Source organism: Scomber japonicus, chromosome 19 (assembly GCF_027409825.1).
Source record: "Scomber japonicus isolate fScoJap1 chromosome 19, fScoJap1.pri, whole genome shotgun sequence".
In the NCBI taxonomy this organism is placed as follows: domain Eukaryota; kingdom Metazoa; phylum Chordata; class Actinopteri; order Scombriformes; family Scombridae; genus Scomber; species Scomber japonicus.
In genome coordinates, this window is record NC_070596.1 from 28596686 (window position 1) to 28619148 (window position 22463).

At 42.1% G+C, this 22463-nt stretch overlaps 1 protein-coding gene across 1 annotated transcript in view; it reads left to right on the forward strand.

Annotated features, from left to right (window-relative positions):
• The first annotated feature begins 10445 nt into the window (after window positions 1-10445).
• The window catches only part of LOC128379909 (electrogenic sodium bicarbonate cotransporter 4-like), a 41953-nt gene continuing 29935 nt past the window's right edge, over window positions 10446-22463 (forward strand). Inside the window, exons 1-6 of the mRNA XM_053339548.1 lie at window positions 10446-10503; window positions 11330-11548; window positions 17291-17420; window positions 17737-17897; window positions 19727-19882; window positions 20928-21035. Of these exons, the coding sequence (XP_053195523.1) occupies window positions 10446-10503; window positions 11330-11548; window positions 17291-17420; window positions 17737-17897; window positions 19727-19882; window positions 20928-21035 (832 nt within the window). The remainder of the gene's footprint in view (window positions 10504-11329; window positions 11549-17290; window positions 17421-17736; window positions 17898-19726; window positions 19883-20927; window positions 21036-22463) is intronic.

Consider the following 22463-nt stretch of genomic DNA (forward strand, 5'->3'; position numbering starts at 1 on the left):
CAATAATTTGTACCAATGTATGTGTCCTGGAGCTTTGTGAAATCCTTTTTTACTGATGCTGTCATCCGAGTGAGATTTTAAAACTATGGCGTCCCCAGCTGAGTAAATCTCCTCTGGAGCCTGAGAAAAAAAAAGATATAGACAAAAAGAAATATTATTGTAAGAATATTTGTGTTTTCATAGTGTTTACTACTCAAGACTGATATTTTTAGCCTTACCCCAGATCCACAATATGGCCCCAGCCTTGGAGACTTGATGTCAGCGCCATCATATATAGCTCCACATAATCATATCCACAGTCTGCCTCCTCCTCAATCTCAAATACTTGGAAGATGATCTCCACTCTGTAAAATAATCCCTCATCCCATTATCATGAAGAAAAGGTAGTTTATTCTTATTATTATTTATTATAATGTGTATTTATTGGACAACACACCAAACTGTACTTCAGTCAAAGTGTAACACAGGATCCCACTTTACAACAAAGTCTTCTTTTACAACCTCTATATTAGTTTATCTGTCTCTCTTTAGCTGTGAGAGGGTTACTTCTCCAGATCCAAATGTTAAAAGGCCAATAAATATATAATAAAATAAATAATATATATATAATAAAGTATAATCTACACGCGTGAACCCCGACATTTAGTACCATATTGAGCGTAAAACTCACCTTGAGAGTTAAAAATCTCGAAGAGATGTCGGCAGCACATGGACACAGTGTGGTTGTGATGGAACCCCTGCAGATATGCATAGGAGACCCCTAGTTCTTATTCTCTAATTTTCTAGAATTTGTCCTGACCTCAAATGCACAGTTTTGAGGTTTGCTAACTCAAATTATTAAGTGAGACCAACTTTAGCCAAGAAACTTGAAAAAGATAGTTGGAATACATAGGTCGATTAGTTTACAACACAACTCAAACTTTTTTGGTTAGTTAGCTGAAAAAATATGGTTAGGCCTTAAACAACTTTAAGTTTTTATTTTTAGAGTTTAGTAAAACAGGATTTTAGATTCCAATACAAGGATGAATAAATAGGTGCAGATTCATTACTGTTTATTCTGTGTGTGAGCTACATATATTTTAATTATTGGCTCATTACGATGGACTTCATCATTCTTGAATATTATATGATTTTAATGTGCATCTTTTTTTCAAAACCTGATTAAAACGCTGCCACTGTATGAACTGGCTTCAAAGGAAGTGACTCACCTGCTAATAGACAAACCTCCTTCACCCCCTGGAGTTAGGTTAGGAGAGAGAGGGGGGGGGGGGGGGGGGGGGCGGCGGCTGGCCTAGTATGAGGCTTAGTTGAGCTCAGCCTTGAAACTGTGCAGACTGATGTGTATTAGGAGTTACCTTGAGTGTGTTAACCCTCCTGTTGTCCTTGGGTCAAGGAAGGAAGGGAGGAAGAAGGAAGGAAAGGAAGGAAGGGAGGAAGGAAGGAGGGAAGGAAGGAAAGAAGGAGAGAGGAAATAAGTAAGGAAAGAGGGAGGGAGAAAGGAAATGAGGAAGAAAGGAAGGAAGGGAGGGAGGGAGGAAGGACAGAGGAAAGAAGGAAGGAAGGAGGGAGGGAGAAAGGAAATGAGGAAGGAAGGAAGGACAGAGGAAAGAAGTAATGAAGGAGGGAGGGAGAAAGGAAATGAGGAAGGAAGGAAAGAAGGACAGAGGAAAGAAGGAAGGGAGAAAGGGAGAAAGGTAGGGGGAGGAAAGAAAGAGAGAGGGAGGGAAGGAAGGAAGGAAGGAGGGAAGGAAAGAAAGAAGGAACAGTCAACAATATTAGCAAGGAAGGGTTAAATAGACTTAACAGGTGAATTAATCAGTTATATAACTCAATTATTTCCTTTTTTTAAACTATAAACCATCCTTATCTAAACATATGGAGGAAACAACACAATATACTGTTAGAAAGTTTGGTTATGATTTTAGTTATTTGGATTATTAAACAACTTCTGGAGCAGAAGTCAGAAGTTCAGATCTGCTCTGTAACAGACAGGATAATGGAGGGCTGGAGCTCTGATGGCGTCACTGTACCTCCACATTAGCCATCGACTGTCCTACAAATTACTTTTGCTGTCGTAGTTTAGGTTGTGTAAATGTGTAATGTAATGTTTAACCTGATTTAACTTTTAGTCCATAATGCCCACCGCTGCTGTGTTTGAGCATAATGTTGGTCTCTTACATGCTAAAGGTCATGATTTAAATGGTTGGACGTATCATTAACCCTTTCACGCATAGTGGTCACTGCAGGGGACAGCTATTCAAAAACTGCTTTATTAGATGCATACATGGATTTTGATGGATTTTGATGTTATATTTGCACTTCAGCCACCACAGTAGACACTAGTGCATCATCCCATAAACCACCACTTCATCTGCAGTAATGTTTTTCGTTGTAAATCAGTTGGTTTGTGTAATTTGATGAGAACCAGTAGAACCAACGTCATTTGACAAAAAAAAAAAAAGGAAAATATGGGGCGTAACACAGCAAGTTGTATCATTCCTAAAGAGAAATAAAAACACTTTACGTTTGAGGGACAGATGCCATCTAGTGGTCGTAATAATTATAACCCGCAGAAATGACGCAGTTTACACGACATCTACAGAAAATGAAAGGAGGCGGCAGGTTGGGTGGATAATGGAGGGCTGAAGCTCTGATGGCTGAAGCTCTGATGGCTGAAGCTCTGATGGCTGGAGCTGTGATGGCGTCACTGTACCTCCACATTAGTCATCGACTATTACATTTGCTGTCGTAGTTTAGGTTGTGTAAATGTAATGTAATGTTTAACCTGATTTAACTTTTAGTCCATAATGTCCACCACCGCTGCTGTGTTTGAGCATAATGTTGGTGGGTCATGATATAATTGATTGGATGTATCATTAACCCTTTCATGCATGAATTATTAAAAGGTGTGTTTAAGTGTTTGTATTTCTCTTTAGGAATGATACAACTTGCTGTTTTACGCTCCATATTTTCTTTTTTTTGTCAAATGATGTTGGTGGGATAGCTGTTTTTATGTTTTTACCGGTTTGTTGCAGTTGCACACGTTACTGCAGATGAAGTGGTGGTTTATGGGATGATGCACTAGTGTCTACTGTGGTGGCTGAAGTGCAAATATAACATCAAAATCCATCAAAATCCATGTATGCATCTAATAAAGCAGTTTTTGAATAGCTGTCCCCTGCAGTGACCACTATGCGTGAAAGGGTTAAATCTGCAGCTGTATGTCTGTAGGACTCATTGGAAAGCCTGCTCATCTCTGCAGCACACACACACACACACACACACACACACACACACACACACACACACAGATGACTGAAGCATTTAAAAAGCCTGAGACTGTGGCTGTTTTTGCTTTTCTCTCTCTTTAAATGGTATTTACAAGTTATCATAGGCGCCCAGATTTGCTTTTTCACTACTCTGTATGACTCTGTATGACTGTGTGTGTGTGTGTGTGTGTGTGTGTGTGTGTGTGTGTGTGTGTGTGCGTGTGTGTGTTTGTGTGTGTGTGTGTATGTGTGTGTGTGTGTGTGTGTGTGTGTGTGTGTGTGTGTGTGTGTGTGTGTGTGTGTGCGTGTGCGTGCGTGCATGCGTGTGGATTGTGCGCATGAGCGTGTGTTTGCATGACCGCACTCATGTGACTGTCCTTCACAGTCAGTGATCTCAGGCTTCAGGGACTCGTTAGCGGATCAGAAATGACACATATCGATCAGCCTAGAAAACTCCCCCAAAATCAGCTTTACAAAGAGAAACCGACGTCATGAGCGAGCGGCGCCGGGACACACTGATCAGTTCATCATGTACGCATATAACATCCTAACATCCTAACATCCTAACATTTACAAGACTATTATCTGATGGGTTAGTTTGGTTAGTTGGTGCTTTATGGAGGCAGGAAACTGAAAATGCATTGATATCATTACATTACATCCCACATCCCACATTCATTGATACTGAACTAAGGAAGCAGGAAGTAGGAAGGTTTGTTTTTTTAACCCCCCGTGTCGTCCTCCCGGGTCAAATTGACCCCATCTCTTTTGACTATTCTTCCTTGCTTCCTTCCTTCCTTCCTCCTTTCCTTCCTTCCTTCCTTCCTTCCTTCCTCCTTTCATTCCTTCCTCCCTCTTTTCTTCCTTCCTTCCTCCTTTCCTTCCTTCTTTCCTTTCTTCCTTCCTTCTCTCCTAAATTCCTTCCTCTTTTTGTCCTTACTCTTTTCCCTTCCTTCCTTCCTTCCTTCCTTCCTTCCTTCCTCCTTCCTCCTTTCCTTCCTTCCTTCTTTCCTTCCTTCCTCCTTCCTCCTTTCCTTCCTTCCTTCTTTCCTTCCTTCCTCCTCCCTCCCTCCTTATTCCTTTCCTTCCTTCCTCTTGTCCTTCCTTCCTTCTTTCCTTCTTCCCTCGTTACTCCTTTCCTTCCTTCCTTCCTTCCTTCCTCCCTTACTCCCTCCATCCTATCGATCAGCCTAGAAAACTCCCCCAAAATCAGCTTTACAAAGAGAAACCGACGTCATGAGCGAGCGGCGCCGGGACACACTGATCAGTTCATCATGTACGCATATAACATCCTAACATCCTAACATTTATAACACTATTATCTGATGGGTTAGTTTGGTTAGTTGGTGCTTTATAGAGGCAGGAAACTGAAAATGCATTGATATCATTACATTACATTACAGTCCACATTCATTGATACTGAGCTAAGGAAGCAGGAAGTAGGAAGGTTTGTTTTTTTAACCCTTGTGTCGTCATCCCGGTTTGACTGTTCTTCCTTCCTTCCTTCCTTCCTTCCTTCCTTCCTCCTTTCATTCCTTCCTCCCTCTTTTCTTCCCCCCTTCTCTCCTAAATTCCTTCCTCTTTTCGTCCTCACTTGTTTCCTTTCCTTTCCTTCCTTCCTTCCTCCTTTCCTTCCTCCCTCTTTCCTTCCTCCCTTCTCTCCTGAATTCCTTCCTCTTTTCGTCCTAACTCTTTTCCTTCCTTCCATCCTTCCTTCCTTCCGTCCTTCCTTCCTTCCTTCCTTCCTTCCTCCTTTCCTTCCTTCCTTCTTTCCTTCATTCCTCCTCCCTCCCTCCCTCCCTCCCTCCCTCCCTCCCTCCTTGTTCCTTTCCTTCCTTCCTCTTGTCCTTCCTCCCTCCTCTCCTAAATTCCTTCCTCTTTTCGTCCTAACTCCTTTCCTTCCTTCCTTCCTTCCTTCCTTCCTCCTCCCTCCCTCCCTCCCTCCTTATTCCTTTCCTTCCTCCCTCTTTCCTTCCTCCCTTCTCTCCTAAATTCCTTCCTCTTTTCGTCCTTACTCCTTTCCTTCCTTCCTTCCTTCCTTCCTTCCTTCCTTCCTCCTTTCCTTCCTCCCTTCTCTCCTAAATTCCTTCCTCTTTTCTCCTTTCCTTTCCTTCTTTCTCTCCTAAATTCCTTCCTCTTTTCTCCTTTCCTTTCCTTCCTTCCTTCCTCCCTTACTCCCTCCATCCTATCGATCAGTCTAGAAAACTCCCCCAAAATCAGCTTTACAAAGAGAAACCGACGTCATGAGCGAGCGGCGCCGGGACACACTGATCAGTTCATCATGTACGCATATCACATCCTAACATTCTAACATTTATAAGACTATTATCTGATGGGTTAGTTTGGTTAGTTGGTGCTTTATGGAGGCAGGAAACTGAAAATGCATTGATATCATTACATTCCACAGGAAGCAGGAAGTAGGAAGTAGCAGTAGTAGTAGTAGGAAGGTTTTTTATTTTAACCCTCATGTCGTCCTCCCGGGTCAAATTGACCCCATCTCTTTTGACTGTTCTTCCTTGCTTCCTTCCTTCCTTCCTTCCTTCTTTCCTTCCTTCCTCCTTACTCCTCCCTCACTCCCTCCTTATTCCTTTCTTTCCTTTCTCTTTCCTTCCTCCCTACTCTCCTAAATTCCTTCCTCTTTTCGTCCTTACTCCTTTCCTTCCTTCCTTCCTTCCTTCCTTCCTTCCTTCCTCCTTTCCTTCCTCCCTTCTCTCCTAAATTCCTTCCTCTTTTCTCCTTTCCTTTCCTTCCTTCTCTCCTAAATTCCTTCCTCTTTTCTCCTTTCCTTTCCTTCCTTCCTTCCTTCCTTACTCCCTCCATCCTATCGATCAGCCTAGAAAACTCCCCCAAAATCAGCTTTACAAAGAGAAACCGACGTCATGAGCGAGCGGCGCCGGGACACACTGATCAGTTCATCATGTACGCATATCACATCCTAACATCCTAACATTTACAACACTATTATATGATGGGTTAGTTTGGTTAGTTGGTGCTTTATGGAGGCAGGAAACTGAAAATGCATTGATATCATTAGATTACATTACAGTCCACATTCATTGATACTGAACTAAGGAAGCAGGAAGTAGGTTTTAGGAAGTAGGAAGTAGTAGTAGTAGTAGGAAGGTTTTTTATTAACCCTTGTGTCGTCCCCCCGGGTCAAATTGACCCCATCACTTTTGACTGCTCTTCCTTCCTTCCTTCCTTCCTGCTTTCCTTTCTTTCTTCCTTCCTTCCTCTTTCCTTCCTTCCTTCCTTCCTCCTTTCCTTCATTCCTCCTCCCTCCCTCCCTCCTTGTTCCTTTCCTTCCTTTCTCTTGTCTTTCCTTCCTTCCTCCCTCCTTTCCTTCCTTACTCCCTCCTTCCTTACTCCTTTCCTTCTCTCCTTCCTCTTTTCCTCCTTCCTCCTTTCCTCCATTCTATCGTTCCTTCCTTCTCTCCTTCCTCTTTTCCTCCTTCCTCCTTTCCTCCATTCTATCCTTCCTTCCTTCTCTCCTTCCCCTTTTCCTCCTTCCTCCTTTCCTCCATTCTATCCTTCCTTCCTTCTCTCCTTCCTCTTTTCCTCCTTCTTCTTTTCCTTCCTTCCTTCCTTCCTTCCTTCCTTCCTTCCTTCCTCCTCCCTCCCTCCCTCCTTATTCCTTTCCTTCCTCCCTCTTTCCTTCCTCCCTTCTCTCCTAAATTCCTTCCTCTTTTTGTCCTTACTCCTTTCCTTCCTTCCTTCCTTCCTCCCTTCCTCCCTTCCTTCATCCTTCCTCCTTTCTCTCCTTCCTCCCTTTCCTTCCTTCCTCCCTTCCTTCCTTCCTTCCTTCTCTCCTAAATTCCTTCCTCTTTTCGTCCTTACTCCTTTCCTTCCTTCCTTCCTTTCTTCCTCCTCCCTCCTTATTCCTTTCCTTCCTCCCTCTTGTCCATCCTTCCTTCTTTCCTTCCTCCCTCCTTACTCCTTTCCTCCTTCCTCCTTTCCTTCATTCTATCCTTCCTTCCTTCTCTCTTTCCTCCTCTCTCCCTCCCTCCTTATTCCTTTCCTTCCTTACTCCTTTCCTTCCTTCCTCCCTTCCTTGACCTGAGGACAACAGGAGGGTTAGTCATGTCTAAGTCAGTCCTGGAAACTAATAAGTCAGATAAGTTTGTGCTCATGACCTCGGTGAGTCTCGGCTGGTGTGTGAATATCAATCAATAAATCAAACTTTATTTATACAGCAGCTTTCATTCAGGTTAATGTAGTTCAAAGTGCTTCACAGTTCATTAACAAGCTGATAATGAGACTGGAGCGTAGTGTAGACCGAGGACAACACGAGGACACCATGTGACAAAATGCAAAAATAAGAGAAATGTTTAATAAAAAGTAGTAAAAATGAGCTTAAAATGGAATACAGTAAGACATCAAAGAGGAAGGAAGAGGAGGAAGAAGAGAGAACAAGAAATTAGAGGAGAGAAAGAAAGAAAGAAAGAAAGACAGAAAGCAGTCAGGTTCCTGGTCTCCATGGTTACCCAGATGAAATGTAATATTTAGAACAATAGTATTCCATCAGCTTTATTTAATATAAAAGTTATAATGTAAGATCATGCCAAACTAGTTGATATGGTGCTAGGTAGGAAGGAAGGAAGGAAGGAAGGAAGGAAGGATGTAAGATCATGCCAAACTAGTTGATATGGTGTTAGGTAGGAAGGAAGGAAGGAAGGAAGGAAGGAAGGAAGGATGTAAGATCATGCCAAACTAGTTGATATGGTGTTAGGTAGGAAGGAAGGCAGGAAGGAAGGAAGGAAGGATGTAAGATCATGCCAAACTAGTTGATATGGTGTTAGGTAGGAAGGAAGGCAGGAAGGAAGGAAGGAAGGAAGGATGTAAGATCATGCCAAACTAGTTGATATGGTGTTAGGAAGGAAGGAAGGAAGGAAGGAAGGAAGGAAGGAAGGATGTAAGATCATGCCAAACTAGTTGATATGGTGTTAGGTAGGAAGGAAGGAAGGAAGGAAGGAAGGAAGGAAGGAAGGAAGGATGTAAGATCATGCCAAACTAGTTGATATGGTGTTAGGTAGGAAGGAAGGAAGGAAGGAAGGAAGGAAGGAAGGAAGGAAGGATGTAAGATCATGCCAAACTAGTTGATATGGTGTTAGGTAGGAAGGAAGGAAGGAAGGAAGGAAGGAAGGAAGGAAGGAAGGAAGGATGTAAGATCATGCAAGATCATGCCAAACTAGTTGATATGGTGTTAGGAAGGAAGGAAGGAAGGAAGGAAGGAAGGAAGGAAGGAAGGAAGGAAGATCATGCCAAACTAGTTGATATGGTGTTAGGTAGGAAGGAAGGAAGGAAGGAAGGAAGGAAGGAAGGAAGGATGTAAGATCATGCAAGATCATGCCAAACTAGTTGATATGGTGTTAGGTAGGAAGGAAGGAAGGAAGGAAGGAAGGAAGGAAGGAAGGAAGGAAGGAAGGAAGATCATGCCAAACTAGTTGATATGGTGTTAGGTAGGAAGGAAGGAAGGAAGGAAGGAAGGAAGGAAGGATGTAAGATCATGCCAAACTAGTTGATATGGTGTTAGGTAGGAAGGAAGGAAGGAAGGAAGGAAGGAAGGAAGGAAGGAAGGATGTAAGATCATGCCAAACTAGTTGATATGGTGTTAGGTAGGAAGGAAGGAAGGAAGGAAGGAAGGAAGGAAGGAAGGAAGGAAGGAAGGAAGGAAGGAAGGTGTTTTATTGACTATTTACTGTTTTTAAGCAAGTTCAATTATTTGGTACAAAGTTTTTATGGTTACACCATCAATGACATTTTTTTTTACATATATATATATATATATATATATATATATATAATACAATTGTTCTAAATATTACATTTAATCTCGGTTACCATGGAGATCAGGAAACATTTAAGTCATTATTAGTATAAGTCCACTTAAATACACTGTAGGTGATATAATATTTAATATTTATCATTCTTTTGTGGTTACACCATTTGACATTTTCAGGAGCATTCAGTTAAAAAAATGGTGCAAATGTCATTTAAATGATATAAAACCAACAAAAATATTAAATGTACATTTTAACAAACCTGATGCTGCTTTTAAAACTATTTTTAACATATTTTTAAACTGCTCATCATGCCAACCCTTACAGTATTTATCACTGATCTTTATACACGTGTACTACATTCATTAGCTCACTCATTTAAAATGTATTATAATAAACTGTAGCTTAAACTCAATAGCATTAATAAAACCTGATACAGCCTCATGCAGCAGCGCTACACAATAAAAACAACTCCTCCAACATTCAGTCTTAGCTTTTAGTGAAAGTGGGTCAGAGGGAAGTTTGAGGCTGTTCTGTGGTGATGGTTCGCTGAGTTGCCAAAATACATCCTGCCAACATACTAAATGTACATTTTAATAAACCTGATGCTGCTTTTAAAACTAGTTTAAAGATATTAATGAATTTCTCATCTTGCCAACCCTTATATGTCACTGAGCCATGAAAGAAAATCAAAGTTGAATTATTTTTAAATGTATTTATTATTTTTCATTATTTTAAAATGACTATATTCTACTGTAATAATTTAAATCTGTACTATATATATTGTTACTGATGCACTTTAACTAATTACTATGTTAATTAATTGTTATTATGTTGTATCACTGGGCGGCACACCTAATTATATTATAAAAAATGTTGTCATCACTATAAATAAAGTATAAAAAATAGCTTAAAATAGATCAAACAAAAGGAAAATGAGATAATATGGTACATAAAAGTATAATTTATCATCCATACAATCATCTTTACAAGCTTATCTCCAGCAGCAGTTTGGTGGGAATTCCTGTCTGTTTCCTTTTGGTCTCCGTGGTTCGCTCCTCTGCAGCTCGGCCCCCCCCCCCCCCCCGAGGGGCTGCAGGGGTTTTCCATTGAGTTTTCCTCTTGTCATACATTGATCTGCCGAGGTGACAGCGGCACATGCCTTGCCATGCGGCCCGGCGGCTAACACAGTACAGTGAGAGTCGGTGTGAGGCCCCCCCCAAGGATTCCCTGACCAAAGGGTTAGGGTTAGGGTTAGAGACGGCAACGTATAGGATCAGGATCTAGTGTGGCGGTTTATTTCAGGTTTTTGCTGCTGCAGGTTGGAAGTCGTCTCTCAGTTTTATTCGTACTTCCTCTGTAAACCTCCTCATCCTTGTTTCTGTGTGACTTCAGGATGGATCATCATGACCATGGGAGAAGAGGAGGTCACCGACACTACGATGACGATGAAGGTGAGATTAACAGAAACCCAACATGTACTGTAGCTTTAAAATATTGAGGATGAAATTAATGAGACCCAACAAAATCTATACCAAAATATCAATACACATGAATTGAGACACATGAATGTCAGATGCATGCATAAAAACTCTCCTCTTAACTACAGACAATGCTATTTTAGTGCACAGTTAGATGTTAATGTTGCAAAATGAAGACTTCCACAAGCCGTCACCGTATTGATCCAACACTTAAAGACCGTGTAAAGTGAATTCAGACATTTTCTTCTAAACACATTAAATAGGTCATAAATGTATTTCCAAAAAAGGTGTAAAAAGCATTTCAACCATTTAGATTTGAATTGTGGAGCTAGGCTTCACAAACTGTGTTTCAACATTTCTGTGTTCAGTATTTAGTGATTAGCATAAACCCGCCCCTGCTGCTGTAGAGGTATAAATACATTCAGCACACACTACTACTACTACAGTCTACAGTTAGCTGAGCTAGCAGCCGAGTTAGCCGCCAAGCTAGCAGCTGAGTTAGCAGCAGAAAGCTCTTAGACCTAGCGTCCATGTTTCTGGTAGAGGTGGTGACTTTGATTGACAGGTGACACTTGGTAGGGGGCGGGGCTTCAGCGAACTTGGCGGCCACGACCACAGCGTTTGGGAGCAGAGAAAGAGGCTGAATTTTACTTTTAACTTTGAAGCCTAATTTCATATATTTGGAGATTTTTTTAATCATTCAAATTTGGCAGGGTGGTTAACAACACATTTTTCTGTGGTATGTCAAACTCAGTACACATATTTATTCTTACTTTTGTTTTCTCTCTCTGTCTCTCAGAGGCCCCACCGGTCTACATCGGCGTTCCAGCTTCTCACAGACGTAAAAGGCGCAGGCATCACTCCTACGCCAGCGACGCCGAGCGTGAATCGAGGCGCTCGCACTATGATCACCACGCACACCACGAACACTCACACCGGGGGTATTACCACGACAGAGAGGAGCACTATGACGACGACGAAGGCAACACAGAGCATCAAGAACCAGCCGATCTTACAGGTCAGAAAACAACATACAGGCCAAGTTCACACTGACGCCATTCTCAGGGTGGGAAGCTCCTGCAAGTTGAAACTCAACAGCTCTGACTCAGTATTCCCAACTTCCAATCTACACTGTTGCTCATAAAGTTGGAATAAAATATTTTTTACTTCTTATCATGAAATGATTATTCTTGATAGATAAAGTGTATATCAGGGGTCACCAACCCTGCTCCTGGAGAGCTACTGCCCTGCATGTTTTAGGTATCTCCCCCACTCTAACACACCTTATTCTAATAATTAACTCGATTTAAAGCTCGTGACAAGTTTCAGCTGCTTGATGATGAGCCAATCATGAGAATCAGGTGTGTTAGAGTGGGGAGAAACCTAAAACATGCAGGGCAGTAGCTCTCCAGGAGCAGGGTTGGTGACTACTGGTGTATATTTTCTCATTGCACCAGGTCAAAGGTGATTACTGATGTGTATAAATAGAAAACAAAAAGAGGAATTTGTCTGAAAACTAAATTATTCCAACTTCATGATCAACAGTGTAAATGTGTCCTAGTGCAGCTGCATGGGAAAACATGGACACCTGCAGTAAACTGAGGAGACATGCAGGGTCTCATTACAAACCAACACTACAGCAGCTGATTATCACATTGTGTGTACTACTTGCTTGCAAATGTTTCTATTAAACAAATCAACTAGATGGAAATGGAAATGGGAACTAAAAAGGTTGTTAGAGCACATTTCACAACATAAAAACAACATAAAGTACAGTAGTAGAGCTAGATAGATCTTACCCAAGTTTCTGACTTGGAATTAAGACTTGAGGCTTAAGCTGTGTGAAAGATGCCCGATTTAGCCCCGATCTCTGGTATGCAATAAACCCACTGCTAAATCTGCTGAAGAAACATTTTAAGACAAACACACATTCACTGACAGCTCGAAACAGTTTACTGACAAACAGCAACCATACAGAGCATCAGAGCATTCGGAGGCATTTCCTCATACTTGTTGCTGAAGTTATTGTCGCTGTTTGAGTCTGAGAGTGCTCAACAGTTCACAATAACTCTGATTTTAATCCTTAATCCTGCTGCTTTGATTATTAAACTGTCACAGTCACATCAATATGAAGAGCCGTCTGTCAGGTTTGATCTTGTTCGATATGAGCAGACACTTTCAGAATAGGACAGCAATATTAAATCTCAACATTTTTCATTGTAGTTCTGCACACAACAAGCTGGTGCACCTCGCTAACCCAAAGCAGTTCAGTTACAGTAAGATTAAAAGGGTACAGGTCAGGTTGAAGCTGTGATATATTTTTGGGGCCATTGTTAGGGCCTCAAAGGATGAGAAGTTACTGAGAGAAAGCCGATGTTCCTCCATCCCAGCTGTAGAGTCTCTGCTGCCTGGATGAGACAGCAGAGCAGTGATGCACTTTGTCATATTACTGTATCATTGATGGAAGTTGATCATGAAACCATAGCCTATAACTTATTTAAATTACTTTTTGATGTTTGCCAATGGATTGACTGGTCATCTGTCAACTTAAGTGTAAATACGGTGAATACAAGGTTTGCCTTCCATAATGCATCCATAAAGTTATCCACAAGGTTTTTAAGTTTCCTGCAGTCAAGTTAAAGGAGAAAGATGACCTCTGCAAAACATCATTTTGAAGTTTTAACAGTTTGGTGGACAGAAACTCAACTCTAAATGAATGCTAATGTTGCTGATTGCTGTGGAAATAACTGGTTGCAAACAAATCCAATACATCAACTTAAAAGATGACGATATGCCTTCATTGTCTTCACTACGTGTTTCCACTGCCTGCAAATGGCCAAAAATTGAGTTAATGTAGGTTTAAAGGAACCATTACATTGTCAACTAATGTTAAAAAACTGAATCACATCACAGTAGTGGGAGGTATATGACCAAGTTTGATCTACGTCCTGCATTATGAGTGTGTGTGGAGGTAGAAGTTGCTGGTGCGTGCATGTATGCGATGAATATTTTGCAGCGTGGTTTCTGTTCCCAAGGGGCCATGAGGTCTGAAGCCTGTAAGCTGATTAGAGCTGAGGAACTCCAAACTTGCATGTGCATGTGTGCTAGTGTACAAGTGTGCGTGTTATTTGGGGGTGACTGTGAGTGATTTGCCTTGTTTGGTTTTTTTTATGCCTATTCCAGCCAGGATTCATATCGAGTGTGTACACCAAACACAAGACCTTAGGTGGATAGTTAGAGGCACTGATGCATGACTGTCGGAGTCATCAGAGCAAAGAAAGTAGAGGTTGTTTTGGTGAGGTTTGACTTGGCGTGTGTGTGTGTGTGTGTGTTTGTGTGAGAATGTGTGTGCATGGACGTCTGGGAGGAGAGTACTAGAGGGCCCTGTGGTGTGTGTCAACCCTCTTATAGCCTCGGGCTCTTTACTTCTCTGGAGATTTCAGTGGATTTCTGCCACAGCTTAGAGAAGACCTTTTTCCGACTGGTTGAAGTGGTGCAGCTCTGACCGCTTGTACCGACTGCACACACCAAATGGTACATGGCTAATTGAAATAAGGAAACTGTCTGTGGAATAACTCCCTAAAGAAGACAGACAGCTTGAAAGCAGCTGAGCGGAGAAACAAGCAAGAAAAGGACTTATGTGAGAAGGAGTGAAAGTGTGTCACATCTCCCTACTCATGGTGGAGAGCGAGGAGTGGTGAGCTAAGGACTCTCAGCCTCCACAAGAGGACAGGAAATCAGAGGCCTTTTCTTCTTCTGGGCCCAAAGCGGACCTGAGATCTTTCTCCATTATCTTTTGCTTGGACGGTCAGAAGATCCAAATGAGCACGCAGAGACTAGCTGCCTCTTACCATTCGCTTATGGCTTCCCGCTGGACCCTACCTGGCACTCCAATAGGTAAAGATGGCATTAGTGAAGAGGGCAAAAACCAGAAAAACAAGGATAATTAAACGCAATATTATAGTGTAATGGTGGCCAAAATGGAGCCAAGGATCTCTAAATGCATGTTAATTATATTTATTTCAGTGTTATTAAGCATTTAACTCTTTTATCTCTCAATATACAGTACAGAATGCAAAAGTCTGATGGGAACATTACATGTTTTAGGATCTTAAACCTAATAGAGTTTTGTGTATTTAATGGTCAACATAGATTTAGAGGTACAAATATTCAGTTTTCCTAAGAAAAAAAAACAAAATATGCAGAGTATTCATGACTTTTAATGTCCACCAGACCCAAGACACAATTTAAAAATAGCTTGAAAATGATGCTCTACAGTCTCATAAATGGTGGAAATTTGAAAGGCAGATATTTAAAGCAGCATGTAGGTAACTGAGAACTAGACAGTAGTGTACAGTACATTTTACCCAATGGCCCACAAATTGCTCGAACATTGGAAACATTAAAACGTCAGCTGGTCAGAGATCAGACACACGTAGGGAAACGAACTATACGAACATACGCAGATCTCCTAACGTGACCCGACCTATCATGACAGAGCTGAGATCATCAGATGGAAACAGCAACTGATTCCCCGTTTGGAGTTGAGCACCTCGTGGAACATTGTATTGTATGTTAATAATTAAGCATCGTGCCGTAGTTAACACGGATTACATAATTGTCCCCTGTATGTGCAAAATGTTGATTGGGATTGCGGGATTGTGACGGTCACATGACGCTTGTGTCTCTGCCAGTGAGCTTGGACTGCCATTCGGGTCCATGAGTTCACGGCCTATTGAGTTTTTGTAGCGTTTGGATCACAAGGAGGAACAACAGAGACCAGTGACACACACACACACACACACACACACACACACACACACACACACGCACGCACACACAGACAAACAGTGAGGGGATGCAACAGCACAGCGCTTCCAGGCTTGGATGTTAATGGAGATTGATCTGCTCAGAGTAAAATTAGAAAAAGGTGGCGACTGATAGATTACACCTCTCTATCAGACAGTCATTAGACGAGCTGATTTTCTTGTTCGCTCATTAAAGAAGAGTAATGGGGCTTGTTTAGATTTAATGTGTCTGTTTTGCAAAGTCTGTGCTGACTAAAAACCTCCAGCTGTGTCTTGTTGGCCCAGCGGACTAAGATGCATGCTGTCTGATTTGTTGCTTTGTAGGATCGAATCAAACAAACCACCGCACCTCTCTCCACTGGGCATGTAAATGAAAATAAATCCAATTATAAACTATTATAAACAAGACAAGAAAGTAGCAGTAATTTATTCCATTAGTAGAGAAGAACAACACTAAAAATGTGCAGCTTTGAGAAACAGTTAATTAGCAGAATGATTCATGAATATAAATGTAACCTGCAGCCTTTATGTACTCTCTGCTAGAGGCCAGCAATTAGGTTCAGCCAAGTGCCAGCTAGTCCAGTCCATTTTTATTTGCATAGTCCAATACCACAGAGCACAAATTTGCCTCTTGGGAGTTTTAAAATCTGTACAGCAATGCAGCATCCTCTCTCCTTTGGCCCTCGATACAAATAAAACCCTGAAACCAAAACAGGATGGACAGACATGCAATAGTTTTACATGCAAATTACAGCGTGTAAAAACAGGATGACTAAATTATAGATGCATTGATTTCATACACAAGAGCAGTTCAAAGTGAATAACATATATATTTTTGGGGGCTGTTGAAATACAAAGCTGTGTGTTTTGTTTATTTATTCATTAAAGTTAGTTAGTTCTTGAGGAGGACTGATGTGCAAAAGATTTCATGGTAATCCATCCAGCAGTTGTCAAGACTTTTCCATCAAATGTGGATGACGGAAACCATTACGTTGAATCGTCTAAAGGATTATGAATGAGTGAAAACTTCTTTAAGACACTAGAGGAATACATACAGGAGGATTCATCCTGTGGATAGACTCACAGATCAGTCTAAAGGCTTCGCTCACAGAGACTGAGGACAATCTCTCAGGTTTCATTGTTAAAACTGTGCAGAAACAACTAGAGGTTTAAAAAAACAAAACAAAAAAACCCAGCATTCCTTAACTGAGCCAAAGTCTTTAGGGTGGCCCTTCGTAATCGGGCGAAGAGCATAACAGTGGACTTAGCAACTAACATTGTCATCTTTGGAGCCATGCCACTTGCAAGACTAAAAATGATTGATCTCAATGTTGGTGCCTCAAAGAAAGTTGATTTTGCTAGTTTTCATGTTGATGTGGACAGCTGTTATTGGATCAAAGTGTTGTGGAAACAATTAGAGAGTTAAAGCATTGCAGAACCATCCAAAGTCTTTAGGGTGGCCCTTCATACTAGAGTGGAGAGCAGCATTTCCAGTAAGACATGTCCTTGATAAAACTTAAGGGACTTAGGTTTGTTAGCAGCTGTTCATGATGTCATTCATGGAACTACTACTACCTACCTCAGTAGGCAGAGATCTCTGATTGTCTGATATCACGAGACTATCCTCTGGAGACCATGAATGTTTCTACAAAAATTCATGCAATCTAATAGTTCTTGAGATATTTCAATCTGGACCAAAGAGGTAGACTTAGCAACTAACATTGGAGTCTACCAATGCTAAAAGTGTCAAGTTTATCCTATTGGTGGAGCCTGAAAGAAAGTTGATTGTTGAACTGTTGTTGGATCAAAGTGTTGTTAACATTCATAATATTGCCACAGATAATCCTGCTTGATCTTTGCTCATGTTCATGTCAGTGAGGTTGATATAATAATGGTTTTAATGTAAATCTGAAACCGACTCTCTGTCTCTTATTTCTTCCTCCATCTTGCAGTGTCTCCTGCAGCAGAGCGGCTGCGTCACATACTGGGGGAGGATGACAGCACCCCAACACCCACACTGTTCACTGAGATGGACACACTACAGCATGAGGGGGATGAATTAGAGTGGAAAGAGTCTGCGAGGTACACACACACACACACACACACACACGCACGCACACATGTGGTGGTGCCAGCGTGTCACAGCCTTCATTAGTTTAGGATTTGGGGTCACTTTTGATTGGATTCGGGGGTTGAAGGTTGCATTAAAACATCATGTGCTGGTTGACAGGACTTTAACTCTGCGGTCATTCCTGTGATTGAAGCCACAGTTTAAATTACATAACAGCGTCCTGCTGCTCGGCACCCCCAGACCACAGACCCCAGACTAAATCAATCACTGTGTCCCTCGTTAAACAGCTGAACAACACCTCCACATTTAATGAATTCCTCTCTGTAGGTGGGTGAAGTTTGAGGAGAAGGTGGAGGAGGGAGGAGAACGATGGAGCAAGCCTCACGTGTCCACGCTGACCCTCCACAGTCTGTTTGAGCTCAGGACTTGTCTGCAGACTGGGAGCATCCTGCTGGACCTGGAGGGCTACTCACTGCCACAGATAGTGGGTGAGTCCAACACAAGAGACACACTGATCAAACACCTGCTCGAGTTCAGTTTGAGACTGATTTTCAAACCCACAGTTGGTATCAATTACTTTCAAAATCAACTTATAGACACTTGAAATGCAGTTGAGATAGATAGTTAAAGAGGTTTAATTGTGCATATATCACTTATAGTAGGTGCAATGTTATTTAAAATGAATTATTGATGAAATAAACAATGCCTGACAATGTTTTCACCCAGGTTGGATGGTTACAAATAGCTTTTATTTTCATCACTGATTAATTGTTTAGTCTATAAAACGCACAACTCACAACTTTTTTTAAATAAAAGCAGCAAATCCTGACCAGAAAATATTTATCTACATACACTTTTACCTGATGAAGATCCCACCTGGATCAATATGTTGTGCATTAGAAAACATTTAGTGGTTTGGAGTCCATTAAGATAATAAAACAGTGAATAATTAATTGCCTTTACTTTTTCATCGCTACCTGAAAGTGGGATTACAGCTAACTATTATTTTCAGTGTTGATTAATTGGCCAGTTATTTTCTAGATGAATTGTTTAGTTTGTTAAAAGTCAAAAACAAGTAAAAAAGAGTGGTGTCCTGTGTTGGTGGTGTCCAAAGTGGTGTCCTTAAATTGTGTGTTTTTATCCAACCAACAGTCCAAAACCCCAAAATATTTAATTTATTGTCCTCATGTTTCAGAATCTAGAACCAGCTAATTTTTGCTATTTTTAAGCAATCAATTATAATCATTGTAGTTCCACCTGAAACCACTGCATGAAGTTATCCTCCAGTAAAATGCCAAAGTACCCGACTTCCATACTATATATTAATTATAAAGGACATGCACTAAATACAGAATACAGTTTGGTGAAGTTGGTATATGAGAAATAAATGTAGCGTAGAGAAAATGATGCAATGCTGTGTTAATAGGGATCAATCAAAGCTTTGCTGCAAGTCAAACTTCCTGAAGAGAAAGAAAAATGTTGTTCCAAACATTTTTGTACTTTTTAAACTATGTTGTTGCAGCTTGTCTCTCACATTTAAGCACAATGTGGTATTTACTTGATCTGTAATAAATGGTTTAAATCAGGGGTGTCAAACATGCGGCCTGTGGGCCAGAACCGGCCCGCCAAGGTGTCCAATCCGGCCCACTTTCCCTCCTGTCTTCTTTTCCTTCCTTCCCTCATGTCATCTGTCCTTCTTTCCTTCCTCCCTTTCTTACTTCTTTCCTTCTTTGTTTCCTTCGCTCCGTCCTTCCTTCCTTCCTTCCATCTTTCCTTCATCTTCTTTTCCTTTCTTCCCTTCCTTCCTTCCTTCCTTGTATTCGTTTCCTTTCTTCCCTTCCTTCCTTCCTTGTATTCTTTTCCTTTCTTCCTTTCTTACTTCTTTCCTTCTTTGTTTCCTTCGCTCCGTCCTTCCTTCCTTCCATCTTTCCTTCATCTTCTTTTCCTTTCTTCCCTTCCTTCCTTCCTTCCTTCCTTTCCTAATCCCTTTTCCTTCCTTCCTTCCTTCCTTCCTTTCCTTCCTTTTGTCTTCCCTTCCCTCCTTCCTTACCTTCCTAATCCCTTTTCCTTCCTTCCTTCCTTCCTTCCTTCCCTCCTTCCTTCCTTCCTTCCTTCCTTCACTCCCGTCCTTCCTTCCTTCCTTCCTTCCTTCCTTCCTTCCTTCCTTCCTTCTTTCCTTCCATCTTTTTAATGATCCGGCCCACATGGGATCAAATTGGTCTGTATGTGGCCCTTGAACGACACCTCTGGTTTAAATGATGCAAAATCCCAGATGTTGTTCAAGTTAAATCAGCTGGGTTGTAAACTTTGACTCCAGAGGACATCGTGGATCGGCAGATAGCGGACGGTCTCGTCTCTCCGGATCTGAAGGAGAAGATCATCTTTGTTCTGCTCAGGAAGCATCGTCACCAGACCAAGAAACCGATCCACCGCTCGCTGGCAGACATCGGGAAGTCCTCCAACACGGCTGCCAGTAAGTCACATATAAAGCTGCTTCTTTCTGTTTAACCCTCCTGTTGTCCTCGAGTCAAGGAAGGAAGGGAGGAAAGGAGGGAAAGGAAAGAAGGAAGGTAGGAGGGAGGGAAGGAGGGAGGGAGGAAGGGAGGAAGGAAGGAGGTAGGGAGGGAGAGAGAAAGAAAGAAAAAGAGGAAGGGAGGAAGGAAGGAAAGAAGGTGAGAGGAAAAAAGGAAGGTAATGGAGATGAAAGAAAGAGACAAGGAGGGAGGGAGGAAGGAATGAAGGAGGGAAGGAAATAAGGAGGGAGGGAGGAAGGAAAGGAGGGAAGTGAGGAAGGAAAAGAGGGAGAAAGGAAGGGAGGAAGAAGGAAGGAAAGGAGGGATAAAAGAAGGAAAGAGGGAAGGAAGGAAGGAAGGGAGGAAAGGAAAGAAGGTAGGAGGGAGGGAGGAAAGAAGGAAGGAGGGAGGGAGAGAGAAATAAAAAGAGGAAGGAGGAAGGGAGGAAGGAAGGAAAGAAGGTGAGAGGAAAAAAGGAAGGTAATGGAGAGGAAAGAAAGAGACAAGGAGGGAGGAAGGAAGGAATGAAGGAGGGAAGGAGAGAAGGAGGGAGGGAGGAAGGAAAGATGGGAAGGGAGGAGAGAAAGAAGGTAGGAGGCAGGGAGGAAAGAAGGAAGGAGGGACGGAGAGAGAGAAAGAAAAAGGAAGGGAGGAATGGAGGAAAAAAGGAAGGTAATGGGGAGGTAAGAAAGAGAGAAGGAGGGAAGGAGGAAAGAAGGAAGGAAGGAAGGAAGGAAGGAATGAAGGAAGGAAGGAAGGAAGGAAGGAGGGAGGACGACAGGAAGGTTGAATCTATTTATGAATCCATTTTTTTTAACCAATCGCCAAAATTCTGTCTCTCATCTTTCTTTCTTGATCTGAAGCTTCTAACATCATCCTCACCCTTCCTCCTTCTCTCTAAACATCGTCTCTTCTGTGCTTCTTCTTCTTCTTCTTCTCCTTCTTCTTCTTCTTCTTCTTCTTCTTCTTCTTCTTCTTCTTCTTCTGCTGCTGCTGCTCTGTCAGACCGTAGTCCTCAGACTAATCTGAGTCGTAGTACTAGTTCAGCTTCTGGGATCCACCACTCCACAGAAGACCTCCGCACTCGGCAGTCAAGCAGCCTTGGCCGACTGCGTGAGTCTGAACACACACACACACACACATGCACACATAGACACACACACACACACACACACACATAGACACAAACACACACACACACTACTTTAAAAAAAAGTCTATTACTATATAAACACTAGTGGTGGAAAGTAATAGAGTGCATTTACTTTCCTCCCTCCTTTCCTTCCTTCATTCCCTCCCTCCTTACTACTTTCCTTCCTCCCTTCCTTCTTCCCTCCTTTCTTTCCTTCCGTCTCTCTTTCCTTCCTTCCTTCCTTCCTGCCTTCCTGCCTTCCTTCCTTCCCTCTTTCCTCCCTCCCTCCTTTCCTTCCTTCTGCCTCCCTTCCTTCCTCCTTTCCTTCCTCCTGCCTTCTTCCCTCCTTTCCTTCTTTCCTCCCGCCCTCCTTCCTTCCTTGCTTCTACCCTTCCTCCCTTCCTTCCTTCCTTCCTTCCCTCTCTCCTTTCCTCCCTTCCATCCTCCTTTCTCCCTTCCTTCCTCTCTTCCATCCTCCTTTCTCCCTTCCTTCCTCCTTTCCTTCCTTCCTTCCTTCACTCTTTCCTCCTTCCCTCCTTTCCTTCCTTCTTCCTCCCTTCCTTCCTTCTTTCCTTCCTTCCCCCTTTCCTCCCTCCCTCTTTTCCTTCCTCCTTCCTTCCTTCCCTCGTTCCTCCCTCCCTCCTTTCCTTCCTTCTGCCTCCCTTCTTTCCTCCTTTCCTTCCTCCTTCCTCCCTTCCTTCCTTGACTTGACTCCTTGAGGGTTAAACATGTAACAGTACTTCAGTAAAGGCTCTGAGTTCTTCCTCCACCACTGATTCACATTAAAAACTGCTTTTTTTCCTCTTTTGCTTTATTTGCTTTACTTTCTCTGTTTTTAATCAACACGTATCCCAGCTAACAGCTAACAGCTAACAGCTAACAGCTAACTCCTGAGCTACTGCATGATTTCAATACGTCAGGTTGCATTTTGCTACATAAATATAAAGTGTTGGATATAATGTGTGTTTATTTAAGAGATTTCGGTCCTATTGTGTGCCCCCTATTCTTCTCTGAATCTATATGAATGAAGGGGATTATAAAAGGATTTCTTCTTTTTTTGGGGAGGGCTCTACATAGTTTGTTCTTGTTCTCACTCTGTGTTCAGTTTTATTTGTTCCCAAATCTGCTTTGAGGAGGAAAGAAAGTCATTAAACTTTAATCCTCCACTGAAACAATTGGTCTTGGGAACGCTCTCGCACATATTTTGGAACAAACAACCTTGAATGCACCCTTTGTTGCTCTTAACCCTCCTGTTGTCCTCAGGTCAAGGAAAAGAGGAAGGAGAGAAGGAAGGAAGGAAGGAAGGAAGGAAGGAAAGGAGGAAGGAAGGAAGGATAGACGGAAGGAAGGAAAGGAGTAAGGAGGAAGGAGAGAAGGAAAGGAGGAAGGAGGAAAAGAGGAAGGAGAGA